At 37.5% G+C, this 23,596-nt stretch overlaps 2 protein-coding genes and 1 long non-coding RNA gene across 5 annotated transcripts in view; 1 reads left to right on the top strand and 2 right to left on the bottom strand.

The window, feature by feature from the left end:
• The window catches only part of lpp (LIM domain containing preferred translocation partner in lipoma), a 205,225-nt gene that overhangs the window by 49,926 nt on the left and 131,703 nt on the right, over positions 1 to 23,596 (top strand). The window lies entirely within an intron of this gene.
• On the bottom strand, positions 1,490 to 5,670 carry LOC135718498 (uncharacterized). Its single transcript, XM_065240755.2, has 4 exons — positions 5,273 to 5,670; positions 4,265 to 4,420; positions 3,621 to 3,713; positions 1,490 to 3,019 (listed from the first exon to the last, which is right to left on the bottom strand). The coding sequence occupies exons 1-4, from the start codon at positions 5,615 to 5,617 to the stop codon at positions 2,711 to 2,713; spliced, it is 903 nt and encodes a 300-aa protein (XP_065096827.1). The 5' UTR covers positions 5,618 to 5,670; the 3' UTR covers positions 1,490 to 2,710.
• LOC135718490 (uncharacterized) lies at positions 6,473 to 12,695 on the bottom strand. Of its 2 annotated transcripts, XR_010520852.2 has the most exons (4): positions 12,413 to 12,693; positions 9,880 to 9,927; positions 7,244 to 7,389; positions 6,473 to 7,071 (listed from the first exon to the last, which is right to left on the bottom strand). It is a non-coding gene; the product is annotated as an uncharacterized lncRNA (long non-coding RNA). The 2 variants fall into 2 exon arrangements; XR_012337042.1 differs by having other exon boundaries at positions 7,244 to 9,927; positions 12,413 to 12,695.

Genomic DNA, 23,596 nt, shown 5'->3' on the forward strand with positions numbered 1-23,596 from the left:
ATTTCCAATGTAAATTCTTTCAAATCAAGGCATTTACACTTACCGGTAATGCTTTCTGATCCAAACAACACTAACTGAATATCTGATACATGTCAATGAGTCATTCTAACCAAATGTTTCTCTAATCAGCACAATGTTTAAAACCATTAAAAAACCTTACAACAAAACAAAAACTCTTTCAAATACTAATAGTCCGCCTTTTTCTTGTCTTAATTAAAAATGTATAAAATAACCCTGTACAGTATTTACTCTCATTATTCAGTCTCATGCAAAGCATGCTGCGAACTGGAAATTCCCACCTAGTTTTAGCAAAATTGCTTCAATACAACACTAATTATTCATGTAGTACCAACTTAAAATAGTCACATAGGCTGATTTAAAACACACGATACACCTAAAAACCACTTAATATGTTTAATTAAAACCAAAAATAATATTCAAATTGATTAAATGAGCTAATTGTAAATAGTGTCGGAATATTTTTTTTTTGTTTAACATTTAACAAGAGTTTTGAAAGTTCTTAAAAGATCTTTAGCATTCGCATGATTACAAGACTAAACTCTACATTTCAACTTTATTTCTGAATATATAGATCTGGAGAAGTGCATTGGATTTATACACATTTTTCAGTTATATTACTCGTACTGTATGTGGTCAAATATAAAAGGACGAATGTGCTGATCTGTAAAGATTCACAGTGCCAGAAATTTCCTTGAGAACACCTACATATTTTGCCTCACTCTTAGGGTTAAACACAATTTTAGATTTCGTGGCCCCAAAACATCCTGCAAAATTCAAACTGTGCCCCTTTAATTGTGGTCAGATGACCTCTTCTTAGGTAGGCTTTTTTACCAAAACAAGCTGCACTGTAGGAAGTGTAATATAATATATATTTTTCTGTTTAAAAGTTTCTGAATAAAACAATTAATTATTCGTATTAAACCGCTGGTCCAGTCCACTGATCTATATAAATGACTGGATTGCGCATGACGTCACACTTGTGAAACCACTGCGCCGCCATGTTGGTATACTCAAACGTTCTATTAAATCAATGGACGTTATCAGATTTTAATGATAAAACATCACTTTACTCATCTTCGTTTTTATATTTGAAGTTACCCTGTACATTATTACAACACAAAAGTCCTAAGCATGTAAATAGTTATTTACTAAAAGTTGTACACACTCTTAGAAATGAAATGTTGTATTTAATTAAGTAAGTTATGTCAACCGGTCCCACATAACTTAGTTGCTTAAATGTAAAAGGTAATATACAATTAATTGTAACATAATGTTTTAATTAAATCGCTCATAACTATGTTAATTAAATGGAACATCATACACTTATTTTGAATAAATGTAAATTATTACATTGAATTTAATGACTATAGCTTGAACTAACATGACCTGATTAAGTTCAATTTATTAAACTGAATTAAGCTTTGCTAATGTTATCCATTTGTGTTGATTGTGCTTAAACAGAGTAACTAAGTTCCAGTCATTAAATCTGTAGGTCAAATAAAAACTACTGAAGTAACTTTAATTATTTTTATTCAACATTGAAATATAATTTGTCAAAAGGTTCACTATCTGGGACTATCATGACTGACAAAATGTTTGAAAATATGCAAGCAAAACTTACATACAAATACAAAGTGTACAAATAAAATTTAAGACAGTAACATAAATCCACTTATAAAATGCAATTAGACCAATATAAAAAAATTAAAACAAAAAAAATTATGTGAATTGCTTTCACCAGCTGATGTTTAATCCCATAGCTTTATAGTCAGATAAAAAGTGAATCTGAACATTGACAACATAAACATTTTATAGGTGTTGCCTGCCGAAATAAAAATAGAGGCAAATCCTTTTGTTTTTTAGCTTAATAAACTGTTTTAACTATAACACTCAGACTAACAAACTAAATGGAAAAATGATTGCCGCATGCGCACTCCATGTCCACTATGTGCCAGATTTTATGTCTCAACTTTTTTTTCCATCACAAAATACATCACTGACATTGGGACAATGAGATATACAGTAATTTACCCTCTTTTTTTACCGTCAGAAACACAATGAGGCTAAATAATCATGTATATGCAGTAGCGTAATATTTAACCATTCCATTTAAGTGGAAATTTGGAGAGCCGAACCTCTACCTCTTTAAACAAATACATTTTTTATAACTTAGTAAACTCAGTAAAGTGAACTCAGTAACTTCACCTGACTTTAATAAACTTAATATCTTAAGCACGTTTAAATTCCCATCAAATTGATGAATTCAAAAAACAAATATAAATAAAAATTCAAAAATATAAAACTTGTATGTGAAGCTTTTACCATCCGACAACGTTCAATTTATGTATAATGTTTATGTAACCAAAAAAAAAAAAAACAATCCAGATTTCTACACCAGTGCACAATGTACAATTTAATATATTTTGATCCAATTAGAAATCACCAAACAAATTTCAATTTCCACAACAAACATTCTGTCTTGCTAGATGTTTTGTCTAGCAGCAGTCCAAAATCCAAAAGAACTGTCGATGAGCAACTACAATTTTGTCTGCTTTAGGTGATCTTACCACGTGTAATGGCAATTATTACAAACAGTCATTGGTCGCAGCTTTATTTTGTCTGGCAGCAGTCCAAAAATAAGAACATGGTCAATTAAAGTATTTTCCAGTCTTATCTGGTGCAAGTGGTTTTACTCATGCAGTTTGTTTTTGAGGACCTGCACTTTAGTGGAGAGCTTGTTCCCATCCAATTCCATCAACACTTTCTGAAAAAATTCAAAAGTGTATCGCAACTCCTTGGGATAACTCAAGTTTAAACAGTACATCAAGCCAAACAGGACTGCACATCCATTTGCAATCTCTCTCAGATCTTGCAGCACTGTGCAGCCTTCAATGACGACGCCAACATCCTCAGGTGGATCTGTAGCATCTGCTCCATCAGGTCGAACAATGTAGACACCCAAAGCCACTCTCTCCATTTCTGTCATATCCTCAATAGCCTGAAAGAGACACATTATTAATTATGCATCATTAGTAACAAACCCAAAATATGTTAAGTCTACAATTAGAGAACACAATACTCATTCCCAAAAAGTATATATGCTTATTATTTTGGTTGTCTGTTTGAATAAGGCAGATTGTTTATTTGGCTTAACTTAACTTGGCTTAACTTTAACAAAAATGTTATAATGTAGAAATTGTTGGCCATTATGTTTTTGGATAATTAATCCAATTAACCATCATATTCAAATTTCTTTGAAAATTAGATATATTGCCACCATGGGCAAGTGGTTCTCAATTCCGGTACCGGGGACCCACAGCTCTGCACATTTTATATGTCTCCTTTATCTGACACACCCAGTTCAGTTCATAGAGCTCCTTCCTAACGAGCTGGTGATCTGAATCAGGTATGTTAAATAAGGGAGACATACAAACTGTGCAGAGCTGTGGTCCCCCAGGACTGGAATTGAAAACCAATAGATAACATGCATGTTCTTAGCCTACACAACACACATCTCAATTCACAGATTTGTGAAATTAAAATATAAAAAATACCTATATTCTGTATACATTTTCTGATTGACAAAGAATGTAACTTACGCAGTACTCCTTAATAAGGCTGTCTGGCTTTTCATTCAAATAGACGCACAACGCCTTTAGGATGCATGTCCGTCGTACTTCAACACTGGGATTCTGTGGTAAACCAACAACTGATTTTGAACATTTTATTTGAAAAAACTGCCATTATCACATTGACAAATCTATTATGACCTTATTCTACCATGCTTTTTTATTAATTGATTTGTGCAATTTTTTAATTGATTTGTGTTTTCTCAAGTTTATACCATTAACAACCTTTAAGAAGGCAGTATCGTTCAGTTTGACAAAAAAAAAATCGAATGGACGAATGAACAAGTGCATCAGGCAATTCAGAAAAGCAGAGTCAACACTTCACAAGCAGAATTGCAGATGTACAACTGACATTTCATGGTAAACGTGCACAAAATATAAAGTATCCTTTTTATAAATTACAAACATTTACAGAAATACCTATATTTGTACAAATCATAGAATTTTCTATTTGTGGATAGCAAATTATATTTGTACAAAGTGTAGTATTTGTGGATTATGATATTTGCAAATAATTTATTTTTCAAGACCGTAATACAAAAAAAGCATAATTATGTAAAAGTAAATGTTAAACCCCCATGGGTCAGAGCCCTAAATAAACCCAAAACACATACCTTGTCCATTTCTGCAATGATTATGTCGATATCATGTCTTGCTGTTCCCCCCTTCTTTTTGAATACCCTTATTAGATGGCTGGAGTAATGATCCAGTCGGGACATAAAGGTTGAGAACAGAGGGACTGTGGTGATGAGGGTGAATTCTGCATTTACCTGAAACATATTAAAATACAGATTCACTACGAGTCTTTTAAGTTAAAACAAATATATTTAAAATGATCACATATGGTGTAGAGCAGGAATGTCAAAATCTGTGGGCTATATCTAGTCCATGGTACAATTATATCCAATTTGCCTCGATGTGGTGGTTCAATGTATCTGTAACCATTTTATATGGATGTGTGTGTAATGTGCATTGTAATAAAAGGTAGAACAACCACATGTGTAGATTCTTACCACATTGCCTCCAAACCTTTGTCAATTAAATATGTGCTCATTTTAGTTTTAATCCCAAATACAGTATTTAGACCTTAATTCCATATATTTAAATTAAAGGAGAACTCCAGTCAAATTTAACATTGAGCTCGTTTTTTTGTAAATTTGGAGTGCTGTCAGTACACAGAACAACGGAAAAACCCTGTTGACTTAAATGGGGCAACTTTTAAATTGGGGCAACTCGATTGTTGAGTTTGTGCGCGTGACTAAGCAACAGTGTAGACTCAGACGGGCGTGCATGAACTCGACAATCGACTACTTTGGATTTTGACCGAAAACAGGAAGAAAATACAGGCATGTACGCTGCTTGAATTAACTTTCATATTTTCCACATCTACTGCAGGTTAAAAGCAGGCATAAAAGCAGGTTTTAAAAGGTGCCCCAATTAAGTCAACAGGGTGCAAATTTTAAAAACGGTATAACACAGTGTAGACAACATCGATTATTTTGTTTTTTTTGTTCTGTGTATTGACAGCAATCCAAATTTCCAAAAAACAAAACAAAAAACAAGCTCAATGTTAAATTTGACCGGAGTTCTCCTTTAAATACAGATGATGAATAATACTTTACCTGGCTCTCAGAAAACAGGGCTGGCCATCTGTTTTTGAACTCCGCTATGAAGGGCATATCTTTAACGACTTCCTGTCTTCTATAGGCAAAGGTTCTTTCCATTTTACTTTTGATTAGCTGTTGGTTGTTCTTCTTTTTCACCTCCAATGTAAGTGCTTTCCTTTCTTCCTCAAGGCTCTCTTTAGTTTCGCCTGCAGGGTAATCAGGACAATAGTTGACTTCTGCTTTCCGTGGCTTCTTTACCTGGTTAGGTCCATGAATCAAGGCACCTCGCTTTTCTTTTACAGCATTGATGCTCAACTCGGGGCAGCCAATGCTCCTTAGTCTGGTGCGGTAGTTTGCCATTTTGTACTTTAGACTAATTTTCCATCCATAAAAGCCAGTGACAGATCCTTTCTCCTTTAAAGGGGGGGTTTAATGGTATTTCAAGCATTCTGACTTATTAACACAGTTATAGAGTTGTTTCCTCATGCTAAACGTAGGCAAAGTGTCAAAAATGCAGTTGGGCGTGTTTCAGAGTATTTCTGTGCCGAATGCACTTCGCCAGGGTTCGTACAAGTTTCGGCTAATTTTTTTCGATTACGGTTCTAACTGACGTTTCAGGGGTTTTCGATACGTATCACTTCTTTATATGGGCTTCCGCCGGAAAACTTCCCCCGGAAAACCCCGCCCAGCCGTCAGTCAGCGGGAGACGCTAGAGCTTGCTAACAGCTTATCACGCCACTCAGCTTTGTTTAATTTCAAAAGTCAACAATGGCACAACAAGAAGTGTGTTTTTGGATGTAAGGAGAAGACATCCAGCCTTATGGAAACAATGGATATAGTTTATTATCCGGATTAGCAGCGGAGTTTTGCGTGTGTGTTTGATGACGAGTTACACGTGGTAAGTAAGACTTCAGTCTTATGTTGGAAATTGGCGCGTGTATATTATATAAATGACACGAACATGTAGTGAATCATAAGTTAAAACAGTGTTGTATAGTGTTGCATGACTCGTACTCGCTCCTCCCGTGTTATAACTCCTCCTTCATTTTTTCGTACGTTATCGGAAAGATTCGGTGAAGCTAATCTTTCTTTTATAAATCTGATTAAACTAAAGACTCTTCAGAGATATAAAGGATGTCATACTACTCCATAGGTACTCCAGATTAATATCAGAAATGCAGAAACAGCGTGTGTTACGTGAGCTTTAAAAAGGGATACTTTGTTATCAGAGCCTGAGCCACATCATCAAGCTCTGTACTAGAAGGATAAACTTTGTATTTGATGATTTCTGATGCCAAACCATCTAGTATATCAGACCTAAGTTTGTTACTTGTTTTTAGAAGAGTTCCACTGCTGCAGAAGGCTTGATTTGCCTTTTCTAACTGAATCTGTACCTCATAACTGAACTGAGGTATTTCAAAGTTTGTGGGCCATGGCTGTGATCTAAGGGAAGCACCCGAAGATGTAGATTCAGCGGAGGAAAGTATGTCTGTGTCTGATGATGAGGACAGCAAAACATCATCTTCCCCTTGCGGAATAGTAGTGAATGTGAGTGTGACTGTCTCATCTGACAAGTTAATAACTTTAACTGTGCTCTTGTCTTTGATTTCTGAAGTTGCCGTTAAGTTCACAAACTCATTGTCGAAATCAACGTCTCTATACTGCAGCCTGAAATTTCCAGATAGGCCGAATTGTCTTTGAATCTCTCCTTTAAGGTCTTCTATGGAATCGGGTATTCCATTGGGCAGGATTAATTTTGGTGCGTCGTCTACTCCCAATATGACTCTCAGAGTTGCAGACATCTTGTATTTATTCTGCAAAACAAAAGTAAATTTTCTTTAAGGATAATTCATATTGAGTCTGAAAAGGCCTATATGTTTTCTATCAAAATGCAATTAGTTTTTGTATTATGAATTTGAGCACACTTTTGCTACACGACACCATTTTGATTAACCAATAAATTAGAAATGCATTTTAAAAAAGTACCTGTCATGTGTACAAATCTCTTTAAAGTCACCATTCGTAGGGATCCAACTTTGTAGTCGGCCAAAGGATACTGGTCAGCAAGCTCCTTCAAACCAACAGCTGCAAGCTCTCTTGTTGGATGTAACTCATAAGCTCGATAGTGCTCTCTGTACCATGAGATGAGTTTTTTGACAATGAAAATCAAATCATCTTTTATAATGCACAGCTGAATTATTTCAGAGAATTCTGGTAGACCCCCACATGATCCATGCACAACTATCATACCCTTTTTGTAGTTTATGCCATTAACAGTGACACTTTGGGCAAGGTTAACATCAGTGATGTCAGGGTATGTCTGGGTAATTGTGTTCAAAACATCCTCATTAAGGACATCAATGGGGACTTTTGAAACTCGTGCAACATCCAAGGAAGGCTTTTCATTGTCAGGACATAGCATATTATAGGAAACCATAAACTGATGCTTTGTAGCTAAAGACAAAGTTATGTTCCTGAAGTTATTTGTATGCCTAACAACTTGCTTGAAAAAGCTGTGTTTGGCCTCGAACCGCATAGTCCATAATGACACAAGGGGACCAAAACATTTAATCATTTCTGGATAGTGTTCCAGAAAATGATGTTTTGGCAACAACTTCTGATCAGGAAAGAGTTCCTGATAACGTTCTCGATGCTCTGAGATTTTGCACTCCAAATATGCAATCGATTCAAGACAATGAACAGGGGCAACAACCAATTCAGCAATGTCCTTTAAATCCAAAATCACCTGCCAAGCAGGTTCATCACTGGGAACAAGTTTACCAATGATAAAAGGAAGTAATCGAAGAAGACACCAGTTTTCGTGGGCATTGCCACCCACTGTGCGTTTCTTTTGAAAGGTTTTAGGTAGCAAATGAGGCCGGTTTGTTTTATCCCCCTCTTTGTATGGAAAAGAATGAATAAGATTATTAAGGTGTTCAAGAGTGAATAACTTCTTAGATAAAAGCACATTAATGCACCGTGCTAGTTCTACAGGAACTATGCCCTCAAACAAATCATGGACAATATCTGGGGGGTAACCACTTGTCACATTAAAGTGAGACAGACTGTCAGTTAAAACACAAGAAGTTTTTACACCAAAGCAGCTTTCACCTTTTTCTTGAGCTGTCTTTACGTGAAGCTGATGAACGTCCTTGGTTCTACGCTCAAATACCCCTGATTTCACTTCTGTTTCCTGAATTTCAGAATGCTGAGCTGTACAAAAGCGACAGAAATATTTTCCTGAAAAACTCTCTACAAATCCAGCTAGCCCATGAGCCCCCAGATTATCCGCAACAACGCATTGTACTGTGCCCTTGATAAATGACCCAAGTTGTGTAACAAACAGCCCTTGCTGCTCCAAAGTCACTATATCATGCAAAAGAGGCTCAAATATTTTTTTGTAGCCATAAGTTTTAACATGATCACTTTTGCATAGCAATGCTAAGTAGATTGAGGACAGGACTGAGCTGCTACCAGGAGGCAAGTTACCTAAAATCCAGTAGACTGCACACAGTTTGTGTTTTTTGCGTGAAGTACCCAACGGATTGCAAACTTCAAAGTCATCAATGTACAAACATAAGGAAATCCTTAAATCTTCATTTGAAAAGAAAGGGTTGTTTTTGTGGTATTCACCATCCTGAAAAGAAGCATACTGGTCTACATTTGCAGAAGAAACTGCATGATTATCAAGAAGCTTATCAACTATATCTTTACGTTCAAGTAGCTGCTGTAGAGAATTTAGTAAGGGAACGTACTGAAAGGTTTTGTTGGACCTTGCCTCTAGTACATACTCCACAGGTTCCACAACCTTAAAGTTTTCCTTATAATACTGTTTACGTTTGAAGGCTGAGGCTAATGGACCACCCTTAGCTATAGCTATTGCCAAAGGATTATTGGCAGAAATGGCTAAGATGAGTTCATTAATTACTGACTGATTAACTTGAAGGTTATGCTTATTGAAAATGTCAAAAGCTGTACTGTGTGATACAGGGACTGCAGCAGAAGTAAAAATGAAATGCAACTCTTCCAGTAACTGATCAATTACAGAGCTTGGTACATGCGACAAAGTCTCTAATTTCAGAAGGACTGATGCCAATTTTTTAATTATTGTATCTTGCAAGTTCTCGTTTTCTGCCTCCGCTTCAATCAAATTGTCACAATCTAAATCAGAAGCAATTTCAGCAGTTGAATCCTCTTCAGATAGTTGACGCTCACCATTTGTATCACGTCCTTTCAATAGTTCAACTTTAAAGTCTTTTATAGTACAATGTGCATGCTTCCTATTCTTATGGGATTTGAAAGTAGCATATATATTGGTTTGAAAAGAACAATTTTCAAACATACAAGTTACTGTTTCATAACTCCTCAGATGGTTGTTAACATGAGCAAAGTACTCTCTACTAGATGCTATTTCACTTCCTGGACACAAAAGGCATGTCAATATTTCTTGTTCTGTTGTAGTCCTTAAAGGTAAAACATTAACATGACTTCGACTCAAATGAGTTTTAAGTGCATTCCAAGTTTTGAATGAGCATGGGCATTCATAGTATGTGCATGGATATCTGGAGTGTCCCTGGCCATAATGGCCATGGTTCAATTTATAGTGTTTTAGTAATTGGTACCTTGTAGATTTACTTTCAGAACACTGTTTACACCTCCACATTCAGAGCCTAAAAAAAAAAAACATGAAAGTGTTAATGATACAGAGTCCCTTCCAAATCTATAACAAGTATATTTTGAGCCACTGGCTCATCTCATGATGGGTTCAAAGTGTATGGGCGCCTTAATGCCCGGTTCAAATTACACGATTTTGCACAATCCATTAGATGTACGGTCTTGTAGAGACGGGTGTCAGGACGCAAGATTCGATCGTTTAATTTCGTATACCCTAGTGTGTCATAGTGGGCGACAACCTACATCGCATTGGTGATGCTTCAGAAAAGACTAGCAGGTTTCTTTTTTTTCTGTCCTCCACAACGGGTTTCGTCAAGAGTGAATGAGTGACAGTGCGTGTTCAAGAGAGCAAGTGTGTGTGCGAGTGAGTGAGCAACAGCGAATGTGTGTGTGAATGAGGGAGCAAACGTGTGTGCGGTGAGCGAGCAAGTGTGTGTGTGTGTGTGTGCAAGTGAGTGACAGTGAGTCTGCGAAGAGAGTGTGTGAGGAAAAGTGTGTGTGTGTGTGTGTGTGTGTGTGTGTGTGTGTGTGTGTGTGTGTGTGTGTGTGTGTGAGAGAGAGAGAGAGAGAGAGAGAGAGAGAGAGAGAGAGAGAGAGAGAGAGAGAGAGAGAGAGAGAGAGAGAGAGAGAGAGAGAGAGAGAGTGCACGCACGAGTGAGTGTAAGCGACAGTGTTTGTGTGTGTGTCTGAGTGTGTGTGTGTAAGTGCATGCACGAGTGAGTGTGAGCGACAGTGTGTGTGTGTGTGTGTGGGTGTGCACGCACGAGTGAGTGAAAGTGAGCGAGCGACAGAGTGTGTGTGTGTGTGTGTAAGAGATAGAGAGAGTGCACGCACGAGTGAGTGTGAGCGACAGTGTTTGTGTGTGTGCACGTATGAGTGAGTGAGTGAGAGTGACAGAGTGTGTGTTTTGTGTGCGAGAGCAATGTGAGTGTGTGTGTCTGTGCGATAGCAACGTGTGTGTGTCTGTGTGCGATAGCCTTGTGAGTGTTCGTGAGTGACAGTGTGTGCGTACGAGTGAGCGATGTGAGTGTTTGTGCACGTGCCAAGATCGGTTCTTTTTTATGACTTTGCAACATGCACAAAGGAAAGCACATATCTCAATGAACATCTCACTATTTTTTATTCTGCTATTTATTCCATTCAATCGCCGGTTTCACACTGCAAGCGTGAGCAGCACGTATGTGTAGCGTGAGCAGCGCGTGTCCATTGTGCTTTCACACCGGCTGCGTTTGCAGCGCATACTGTGCAGACAGTATAAAAATCTCAAGTTCACATTACTTTATTTTACATGCATTAATGAGCAAAACCTCTTCAAGATGCTTTTTGATAGTCAGTGTAATTAATTTAACTGTGATTTGATTAATCCACATTGTTTTCGTGCTGTTCTGGTCTGTGTAATGACAGATATAGAAACAATACACAATTATAGACATAAAAAGCCCATGGCACATTAAATCTGTTTCTCTGAAGTTTTAAGATAAAATAAAAAAACTTCATGATTTACAGCATGAAGCAGTCGATTGTGTTTCCCTTCAACAGTTTAAGCCAGGGGTGGGGAACCCTGGTCCTGGAGGGCCACTGTCCTGCAGAGTTTAGTTCCAACCCTAATTAAACACACCTGAACAATCTAATTCAAGTCTTCAGGATTACTTGGAAATTAAATTCAGGTGTGTTCGGTTAGGGTTGGAATTAAACTCTGTTGGACAGTGGCCCTCCAGGACCCAGGGTTCCCCACTCCTGGTTTAAGCATAGATTTATAGATGTACCCATTTCTCTGAAGATTATAAATGAGGACTCATTTAGTGCTGGGCAGACAGTGAATGACAGGGCAGTCTGTGTTTTTAAATTGCATTCCTTTCTTTCAAATTGCTCAAAGGCATGACTAATAGGCGTCACAATTATTTTTTTGGTGAACTTACACTTTTTCGCGTCAATCCACGACCATTTATAGCATAAGCAATGCATTACTTTAATTGAGCGTGACCAGCGCAGCACAAATAGAGTCGACGCCGAAACCATCGGCACGCAGCACTGTTCATTCAGCGACGCTCCTGCCACGCGAGCACGCGCTGCTCACGCGTGCGTTGTACATGCTTTAACTTGTTAACACGGGCGCCGAAAAACACGCTCCGCTCACGCTTGCGGTGTGAAACCGACGTGACGTGACGTCACGCTTCATTCACGTGTGGCAGTGAAGTTATTTATAGTTTTTTCATTAACACGACGTATTTAACATGGTACTCACATTACAACACGGTTCAGCCCAGTGTGTCAGCCATGGCGTTGCGATAGTTTTTTTAAATGAGATCTTGGTAACTTTTTTAACGTAATAAAACTGTCTAGAAATCATTTGGATGGTTAAACAACCTGTTCTATTGAGCGCGTTTATTTATAACTCCTTTATTTCCATCACTGACGGCAACATTCTGTTGTCACAAACGTGCAATCATAAAATATATTACTAAAAAAAGTTATACTTACCAAATAGTTTATGGATGATAACAGATTCAAAGTTGTACGCGAACAGTTGGAAAATGCCGTCCACGGGTCGTCTCGTCTTCTCTGCATGTGCGATTACTACGGAAAGCGATTTGGGACAATCTTCATCCGCTAGTAGGTTTAAAGTGATCTGGTTACATTGGTTTTAATCTGTTAAATTTTTTAGACTTAAAATGTTATACTTTTAATTTAATGCAAAGAAACTTGCTTATTTTTACTGTATAAAAATAATACTTTTAGTAATTTTAACATAAACCAGTACTTAAATTTAACTACACGCATGCTTCATTTCTAAGAGTGCAGTTTGCGTTTTAATCAGTTATTATACATTAATTTATTACAGTATCAGATCAGCAGACAGACCGCAGCATATTTAGTATTAATGACAAACGTGCTCATTCTGAAATCTAAATAAATAATCATGCTTTGTACCGTATGTGCATGCAATAATTTGCTAGTTTTGTAATTATGTTATCTAAACTTACAAGTTACCCAAACTTATTTAGAGAAATAACGCTGACCGTCACCGTGTAGCTGAATGTCAAAAAAAAACTTTATTTAAAGCCGTGTCATTAAAAAATGCAGCAGACACACTTACCTTAACGGTTTTTTATAAATCCATTATCCTGCCCGATTAAAACATAAACAATGCAAATAACACCAGAATTAACAAATAATTTATGTACACATATCCTAAAAATTAACCTTGTGTAACTGATACGCTGTAAAGGGGGTAAATTTTGATCATGATTTTGAATGGAAGTCAATGACGCCCTCTGCCGGTTGGGTATACCAAGATGGCCGCTCGAACTCTGCGCTGGCTTCACCTCACGCAGTTACGCCAAGCGTTCTATGCGCAATCTAGTCATTTATATAGATCAGTGGTCCAGTCAGATGTTAGGTTGTTATTCCACACACAACATATTGGGATTTAGTTTTACCCTTACATGGAAGTGAATAAATAGTTAATGTTGCATAAAATTCAGATCTCTGAACTCTATGCTGACATTAGCTGGGTTTCCATCCAAACGTAAAGCGAATCTTTTCAAAATTCGCAAAAAAAGAAAAACAAACAAATGCGAATAAGGTGCGTTTCAATCAAGTTGTTTGAGCGAATGATGGTGGTATTGGTAACCTAGTAACCAACAGTAAACAAAACGAAGCCCGCTTGGAAAATCAATACATGATTGCAGTCACGATGGGGCAAGTTATTAATTTAGTTCTTAATTTAGTTACTAATAGTGTAATTGACAAACTAAATGTTGTGCACAGAAGAAGAAATGCAGAGTTTTTGATGCAGGTACTAGCAGCAAGGACATTAAGACGACATCTGACCCCATATATGGTAAAGATAACGTCAGTGGAAACAGCTAGAGGGTCAGTCCTGTGGGTTTAATGTTCGCTAGGTCCAAATTTATTCAGCAAATGCGTTTCCATCCCCCATTGTTCACATTATCTCTTTATCGCATAAGCGAAAAACCAACGCAAGCGAGCATATAAACTTTTTTGCGAATTATGGTATTTTTATTTGAAATTTGCAGTTTCCATCACTCGTTTCTGATGCGATACTTCAAAATGCGCATAAAATATTGGTGATTGAAAGATGGCTATTGAAACGTTTCTGGTGATGTGAAATGTTCTCTCACTGCAATTAGTTTAAATGCATGACAACCATTTGGCTCTTAGAAACTGTCTGAAGCGAGCACCTGCACACAAACCAGATTAACACATTGTACAGAATTGTATTAGATTTATTTAACACTTGGTTTCACTGGAAAGGTGTCAAAGAGGGTAAATGCTTAAAATATACTAATTTAATGCACTTTCTTTGTGACTGATTTGTTATATGCTTTATTTCTTAATTTATTAGTTGAGGCGTAATAACATAATTGATATTTGCACAGTTGCACTAAACTCCATAGAAACTAAAAGTTATTAGAATTTTGTAAACAAGAAAACTGTCTTGTACAGAAACAATTAAGGCTATAAAACACCGTCCCAAAGTCTGTTTTCAGGTCTATAAAATTAAGATTATTATTAAACTCTGTTTCTGCTGTATTTTTCTAAGTACAGTCTTTTCTATATGTGTGTATCAAAGAGCACCTATTTCATTGCTAAGATACAATGTTATTTTGTGTATTTTGTATAATACAATGTGTTCGTGTGGTTTATGGTTAAAACACATTATTTTCTGTACATTTTTGTAGCTTCAGATTTCCCTTTCTTCCTGAAACGCACACATTTTGTACAAAATGTCCCTGATTGGCCATCTAATCTGTACGTTGTGATTGGTCTGAATACCTCTGACATTAGCAGGAACTGTGATGCTTCTTACCATGTTTGAAAGACTCTTTTGCTAACAGGGTTCAAACGGGAGGAATTATGATAATGTCGGTCTTATCTACATCACCAATCTTAATTTTAATAAATTTAATGTTATCACAATGTTGTATTAATCTTTCATATCCTTCTGTGACCTATGTATCTGTCTGTTACTCTTCTTAAATGATAGTTCACTGTTTATTTACGGGTCGAAGAGCGCCTTAGGGTCTAATGAGGTGAACGCCGCTGACTTGTCAATCTTTAACAGTTGCTTTAGTGGCAGTAAGGAAAGAATTCCTAAGAAGTTCTATCACCAGATTGGCTGTCACAAAGATCAAAACTCCCTTATTATGCAAGCTGTCCAATTCCATTTCATTCCGTCTTTTGCCAATGTGAAGCTGTCACTGTCTATCAAACGCTGATATTTATATTTACCGTTTATACTGCGAAACTCTGTCACGAGGGAGTTGAACTGGAAACTCCCAAAAAGCCCATAAAAGCACATGATAAAGCGTTCTGACAAGCGGTGAGGACTTAAAATTTTTATGATTTGATAAACATGTTTTATTGTCGGGGGAATTGAGTGCATGTTTTTTCTGCAGACACGGAGAAGATTCGATACTTGAGGTCTCAACCTTTTAAAATCAACACGGCGTAACGTTTCTCTTTATGCGCTCGGCGCGCGGGACGATCAAATGCCAACGTGGATTAAAAGTGCTCAGCAGGCAGTATGCTAAACACGGCGAGGGTCTGCCTTCATCTTGATTTGCCTGCTGAACGCATATCCATGTTTGCCCCAGATGAAGAGGGAATTGAGATTTCCTCTGTATTAGCGATGCATTGTTTTAATCCCATTTGTAATGCCTATCAAACGGCATGAGCTTTTTCCAACACTCGGCTAATTTGGAAAACAAATCAGTGGTGGCCTTGTCATTTGATTAGTGCTGGATTTGTTAGGCTTCCTTATTAGACTAATTAGCTCTTTGTTAGTGCGAGTTATCTGCTCTGGGGATGTGGCCAACAGAGAGACTGACCTCCAGCATAACTGACCCTGTGCCAGAAATATCATCTCTAACATGTTAAAGCCAACAGCTGACCTCTAATAGCTCTGAAATTTGTATCAGTTAAACTATCGTATCATCATCCTGAGCTGATTATTTGACCACTTCTCTAAATGTAGACAGCCAGACAGGAGTTCCTCCCTTCTTCAGATAATGTAAAGAGGCAGTTTGAGATTGCTATCAATAATCAACAATGAATTGCCGGATGAGCAGATCTAATAGGCAAATGCACATCAGACTGAGGTTTCTAGTACATGAAAATCAGCAGGGTATAACAATGGCTACTACTGATAGATAACCGTTGGTCTTCATTAATAGTAAAAGCCTGCCCAACAGCTTTGGTTTCATTCTTTTATCTTTGTTCCTAAACTGTTTGCTGTCACAGTTGCATGGACGATGATGGGGATTAAGGGTAATGCTTTTGGATATCTTCAATGTCAGGGCTTTAGATGAAGAATAATTGACCATAAACAAAGTCATCTATGTGTTTGGCTTATTATAGGACCAGTGGTATCAACAATGATAAAACTGTGACATGAACATAAACAGTCATATTTGTGTTGGGTAGGTTTATGTATGTATTTCTTCCATAGACACAAAAGAAGACAATTTAAATAACTGCACCGGTCGCGCTTTCTGTAAAATAACAATGAATGGGGACGTAGGCTGTCAAACTTAAAAAGCAAAATGGCTAAAGCGCCATGAAAGTATCATTAACACAGTCCATATAAGTTTAAAACTGTGAACTATACAGTATTCAGTCAAAAATTAAAATTTAATTTCTCATTGAATGTATTTATTACTAATATACTGAACTTGTTTAGATTTTCCTAAAACTCTGATGACAGCATACGGCCATCAGAAAAAAATCAGTTTATGCTCATGTTTTCTATTTCAGATATTAAGTAAAATTTTCAACATTATGGAAGTGGCTATTCTAAAAGCTGCACTTACCTAACTATGGGTTTGAAAATATAAACAGAGTCCTTGCATTGGTATTTAAGACCATTTACACTAAAACCTGAGATATCAATATGGACAAAAACCTTTGGTAAAACTTTTTCATTGTATGGTTGACATTTGCACGTCATTGGAATTTAAGTTGCTTACTGATAATGCTGTTAGTGTAGAGAACTGTGAACTCACAAGTTAAACTTGAGATATGGTGGTAGTCTGATTAATAAACTAAACATTGAGATGGGTTTCACTAATGGATTAACAGATTCATTGAAAAGAATTTCAGTTCATGAAAATCAGACATTTACTTATGAAAGCGGAGGGGAGCCATGGTGGGTGGTTTTTTGTGAATAGTGGCTTTGAAGGGACACTCCACTTTTTTTATATATTGTACTCATTTTCCAGCTCCCCTAGAGTTGAACATTTGATTTTTACCGTTTTGGAATACATTCAGCCGATTTCCGGATTTAGCATAGCTTAGCACAATCCATTGAATTGGATTAGACCATTAGCATTGCGCTCAAAAATAACCAAAGAGTTTCGATATTTAACACTTGACTCTCTGTAGTTACATCATGTGGGATCCATTAAGCAAGTTTATAAATGTTAATCAGTCATGTTTCCTCTCAGTTTTGTCTCTGTGAAGTTTACTGTACCAATAAAGATCAGGTAAACTAATTTTTAGGAAGCCACAATATAACTGTATTATATTTATGGTGAGATGCTGAAAATACTGTCAGTTTAAGACTGTCTTTTTTGTTTCTTAAGTTAATTAAATATAGAGGTAATCATTGTTATTTAAAGCTATTTGAAGCTTTCTTCCAAACCCAAGCAAGCTAACATTTAAAGGTACCACAGATGTGCTTTCAGTGCAAGAGCTGTTTTAGGTGTCCTAATAATACTAATAAAACGTTGCGAGAGCGCCATGAGTGTTTTGATAAAAAATAGCCCATTACTTAAAACTGGTTCTCAGCTCACCATTTCCAGGGGTAGAAAGTCATCATATACATTTAAAAAATATAAATAAATGCAAAATTACATATTAGCACTTTTTAAAAGCAAAAATAAAAAATCTGCTTACCAGGCTACAGACGAAGTAGCTCTTTACGCCTTCTAAAGTCCTGTAAACTGTCCTCATTTATATCCAAGAGACTCAATAATAATCTTTTACATTTTAATCATTTAATTTTTCAAATTTAAAAATGTTTGTGTGTAATAAGAAAATGCCTGTTGTCGTCCCATTTATAGACACATTTTACTAACACGTTATTTAAATTAAAAAATTATATATTTTAGTTGCCTCAATAGCAATGTGCCTGAACACACCTCGTTTCCAGACCAGTGCTGGACGTGAAAATGAAAACTTCATTGGGCCGATCTAGCAAAAAAAAAATGTATCATAGGGACCCAAGTTTCTGGTTGTGTGAAGCATTTCGACTAGTTTGGATGAGGATTTGTATATGTTTTAGCTTAAAATGAAAACAGATGCACAATATGCAAAAATCAGCTCTGGCTGAAATAAACTTGATAAGCTGTATTATGAGAAAGTCTGACTTAAGGGCATGTACACCAAAGCGTTTAAACGTGACTGAAAATGTTAGCGGACACCGACTGTACAGTAGGCGCTTGCTAAGGTTGCTACAGTATGATACTTCTGCTTTTTTATTGAACTATGCACCGTTTGGTTGTTATGTTATTTGTCCCGCTCCTTCTCCACTGTGATTGGACACACGAGTGAGAAGTGACATTTGAAAAAAAAGCAATTGAAAAAACATACCCCGGCCGCCGGTGAAATGGTGTGCACACCCCCTTTTTGCCTACAGTACATAGATGAATAATAAGAGTTCTGTACATGGTAATGACTGTATCTTTGTCGGATACATTTTTAAACATTAGGTCTTATCCACTGGTGCTGGCGCAGTGGATAAGACACTCGCCAATGGTGTGAGACCCCGGGGTTCGAATCCACTGTGACACACCATTGTGTCCCTGAGCAAGACACTTAACCCATAGTTGCTCCAGAGGCGTGCGACTTCTGACATATATAGCAATTGTAAGTCGCTTTGGATAAAAGCGTCAGCTAAATGAATAAGTAATTAAGTAAGTAAGGTCTGTTTGAACACACACAGCTCCTGAAATGAACTGCTTTGTGAAACAGTTATCATTGTATCAATGCATTCTTAGACACCTTTTAAAGTGTTGCAAAGCAGCTTGCTTTTATTAAGACGTTAACACGTGGCACAATGAAAGCCTTGCGGTACTCTCAAATATTTAACCCACGCGCTCGCAAAACATTTTCACATCCGTAATGCCCACTTGAACTCCTAACAAGGCCGTGTTTTCAAACAGAGCGGTGTAGGGATGAGGCGATCCCTCTTCTGTGTAATGTCGAATTAGCTCGCTCAACCGTTTAAACCAGCTGTGGAAAGCAGAGGGCTAAGTGGGCTCGGTTTGGGTCCTGGGTACAGATGGGGGTCTTTAATTTTTAAAGCCATTTCATTCGTGTATACCAGAGCTTTCTGTGTATTGTCTCATGGTGCATATGATTGCTAATTCAGCCCTCACTATGTCACTATATCCAGTGGTGGAATTGGCTGAGATTCACTGGGGGGGACTCTGGCTGATGACATATTTTATATTTTCAAACTATATACAGTGTGTGAAACCACCACAATATTTATGAATGAATTTTGCATATTATTAAGAATTATTAATATTTTTTATATTTTAAACGCCGGTGGCCTTCTCACTAGCGCTTCTGTGCTCATAAGGGTTTTAGTGTAAAAGTTTTTTTCTGATGTCTGTTAGATTAAAACTTGGTCGGTATATTGGTATTTACAGTGTATTATAGTTTGTAGCATTATTGTTGAGACTATTGTTTAGATTATTTTGGAAATATTAGTGAGCGACAGCTGCGCACATGTGCATTGCAATTTGTAGTTCATCATCTGACAAGCAGAAGGTGGCTTTCTGCTGCTTGCAAACATTTTCTTGTTTGTTTTTTAGGAGACAGCTGATGCCAAGAAATTTGTATCTACAGTCAATACTGTTCGCATCATGCATTTATTTAAGTACTGCCACTCATGGTAAAAAAAAAGTGCATTATGGACACTAATGACATAATCGTCATCTGCTAAATTGCATGCGCATGTTACCTTACTTCCGAGTGCAAGCAGCTTTCACATTCACTCGAATTGCGCTTTAGCTCACATTAAAAAAAATTCATACGAATGGTGCCCTGTTTTGAAGTCAGTTTAAAAGTCCCCTAAGTTTATACATGGGCTTGATACAAAAAATACATCATTAATCAAGAAAAAGCCTTTTTGTGGTAGGACAACAATATTTAAGATCTCTTCAAACTTTTAGTATTTTACAGTTTCACCCTTCTAAATATATTATGATTTAAGTACATCAAACATATTTTTGCTGCAAAACAAGTCAAAAATACTGATTAGGAAAATGTTTGTTGCATCGCATGTGTCTTGAGAGTCCTCATTCTATCACCCGTCCTCTTGAGATACAGGAAATGGGTATGTGTACGAGCTTCTCGTCACGTAAGAGTGCACTGTGGTACCTTGTTTATTCTCAAGTGCCTGGGACGTTGTTTACGTGTCACTTGAACCATCAGATCAGGCCCAGCAATCAGTGTCTGCTGCAGCACATGACCTGCCATGTCACTGGGTGACAACAGAGCAAGAGCTGACAAATTGTCAGAGGCCATTAAGATGGCAATAACAGCAGCACATAACAATAGATGAATAGAGATTTGTGTACTACCTGAAATGTCAGCCTGGGTGGTCTGTGTTTTGGCCTTTTTTGACAGCACAGTGGGGAGGGACAAGAAGTAATAGGTGTAAGGAGAAAAGAACAACATTGTGAAAGGACCTCAAGCAGGGGTTCACTCAACTTGGGTCACTTTAAGTTGGTGCTGCGCTGCGAGGCGATGTGGGATAGCTGAAAGGATGTCTTTTAGTCTGTGGTCCTTGCGTTTGGATTGCCAATTATACACTCTAAACTATGCAAGTGCAGCACGTTTGGTTATAATTTAACCTATGCTGGGTTGTTTCAACCCCAAATTATGCCTTGTTTCATCCCATTGTTGAGTCAAACAGAAACTTTTTGATCCAACGCTGGGTTGAATATAAACCATTGTAGGCTTGCATTTGAATTAACTTTAGTGTCATTATCTGGCTGAGTTGGTGGCTTATACCTACAGTATAAAACCATGGGCTACAATTTGAAATCTTGTACTGTTTGATTAGTCAGCAAACTGATATTTTGATCTCTTTAGGAAATGACTTGTGGTATCATGGGACAGTGACAGTATTTGATGAGTAGTATGGTATTTTTATAATAAAATATACTAAATGATTACCATATTCATGACCATGGTCCTTCTCAGGGAAAGTTTCAATGAATTATTTTGATACGGTGGGATCCAAAAGTCTAAGACCAATGGAATATTGGAAATCAGTTTTTTTTGTGTTAGTTTGTTTTAACCTGAAAATAAATGAAGTTCTAAATCTAGGTTCGGGAGGAGCCTAAACCAAATATCCTCCTTCATTATGCTCTTTTTACTCTTTTCACACAGTCTTACCACGGGAGGAATTTGAACTTGAGGCTCAAGCCTTCATTTACCGTAATTCACTATACTGAATGCGCAGGTGAACTAGTGAAACAAAGTTGTTAGGAGATTTAAGCATTGCCTAGCAAACAGAAGTAACATTGGGTGATAAATATTTAAAGATGTTCTACTTTGCCCTTTTACAGAGTCTTAATTTGTTTTTGGGTGTACTATAAAAGGTTTTCATGCTTGGAGGTTAAAATTAAACATTATTTTCACAAATATTTTACATTAATGCCGCACCTTTCTTCTCCATCTAATGGGGGGGGGGGGGGTCTGATGGTATTTCATGCATTGTGACTTATTAACACAGCTAAAGGTTTAAAGAACCATTTGGATGTATGATGTGCCGAATGTATTTTGTTGGGGTTTCAGAAAGTGTTTTCAACTACTTAATCTGTTGTGTAAGCAGTGCAGGAAGTACAGTGAAAGTCCTTATACATAGCCTGGCTAACACAAGACCAGTCTCATAGAGAATGAGACGTGGTCTGGGAACAATATGCTCATTTTCTTGTAAAGAAACTTTTAGCGGGTACGCGTGCACACAGCTGAAAGCTATGCAACTAAACCGGTAGCTGTATATTGATATTGAAAAGCAACACAATTTAGTGGCACTGTGACAACTACAGTACAGGCATAATGACAATATGATATGAATAAATACCACTTACCATTTATAAGTTAATTGTACTTCGTCGACGACGATGCCTAGCAGGTTGGTCCTATAAAACTCTGTGGCTATCATGTCTTGCCAGATCCAAACGTCCTTCTTGGATATGAAATTGTTTAACGCCAAAAGTTGCTCTTTTTTAAATACACTTGCGATAAAAACTACTTAGAACACTATTTAAGGCTGCATTGAAAAGTAACTTCGCGTCTGCTGTCGTGTTGGATAAACAAAACTGCTTCGGTGTGTCGCATAGACGTCGTCATCGTCTTGCTGCCCCCTCCCCATTTTGTGATTGGTTCCCTATTTCAGGGGCAAAAAAGGTCCACAGTTTCCATGCTAGACTTGCAGCGTGAATACATTTGCGCGCAAGGCAGCATGGGGAAACCCAGGCTACCTTATACGGGCACTTTACCTGGAATAGCGCACGCATGGCGCTTTTCCATTGCATAGTACCCCACGGTTTGGGTCAGGTCAGCTTACTTTTGGGGGCTTTTCCACTGGGTGCAGTACGTATATCCGATACATTTTTTTGTACCATCTCGGTTGGGGTTCCAAGCGACCCGAGCTGATACCTAAATATGACGCGAAAACACTGTAGATCACTGATTGGTCAAGCTGGCCCTGCCTGTTGTGACTGGTCACCTGCAAAGTGCGTGTCAGAAATGTCAGCAAACTTCAGCTTCTTATATGTGAACAGTAACGTGGTCAGTTTTGGCTCAACAACTCCCAGTTCTCATGTGATCCTCTACCAAAGTAAATTACTAAATTAAATGAACTCAAAATGGGCTTATTTTTTGTAAATATAATAGGGTACTTGTTTTGGAATTCACTTAATAAAATGCATTTGATTGAGCTTCTCTTACATCTGCATGACACAGTGCAAAAGAAAGCCTTTTTATACCTGTTCCCACTCACATCCTGTGTCTCAATCAGAATACAGTCTCTTTGATCCCCATTTATTCCATTAGCTTACTGTTTTCCTTTTTACTGAAGAGGTTGGGGTAAGAGGTTGGGGTTAAGGTTAAGCTGCGCTTTAGTCTTCTCACACACACTTTCCAGAAATCCTGATAGAGTCTGTAGCAGAGACCCTCAGGTGCACTAATGTGTGGTATATACTCCTATGCTCAAATCTCCTGGGACAATTTTTTAACTTTACCAGTGAGTTTGGATGTTTTAGGACGACTAATGTCCCTTGTTTTCTTTTGTGGCCTTTAATAGGCGTGTGTGAGCTGGATGATAGGAAATACAGAGCTCTGATGCAGGAGAATCATCAGGGAAGCTGGGTTAAGAAGTTCTGTGGTGTGCCGTGGTAGACAATATTAGAACATGTTTGTGCGTGGGCTCTTTTGGATTGTCTCTAGAGGGAAAATGTAAAGCCTGCATCACTCAGAAAAAAAGTGAACACAGCTACAACTACAAAAACAACAGTGGCACCTACAAAAAGACCAATCGCAGACAACACATCAAAGATGTTGAGTTGAAACAGTAGTGTTTCATTCGATTTCAGAATGGTTGCAATGGTGAAACAACCG

The sequence above is a fragment of the Paramisgurnus dabryanus genome, chromosome 7 (genome assembly GCF_030506205.2).
Source record: "Paramisgurnus dabryanus chromosome 7, PD_genome_1.1, whole genome shotgun sequence".
NCBI lineage: Eukaryota > Metazoa > Chordata > Actinopteri > Cypriniformes > Cobitidae > Paramisgurnus > Paramisgurnus dabryanus.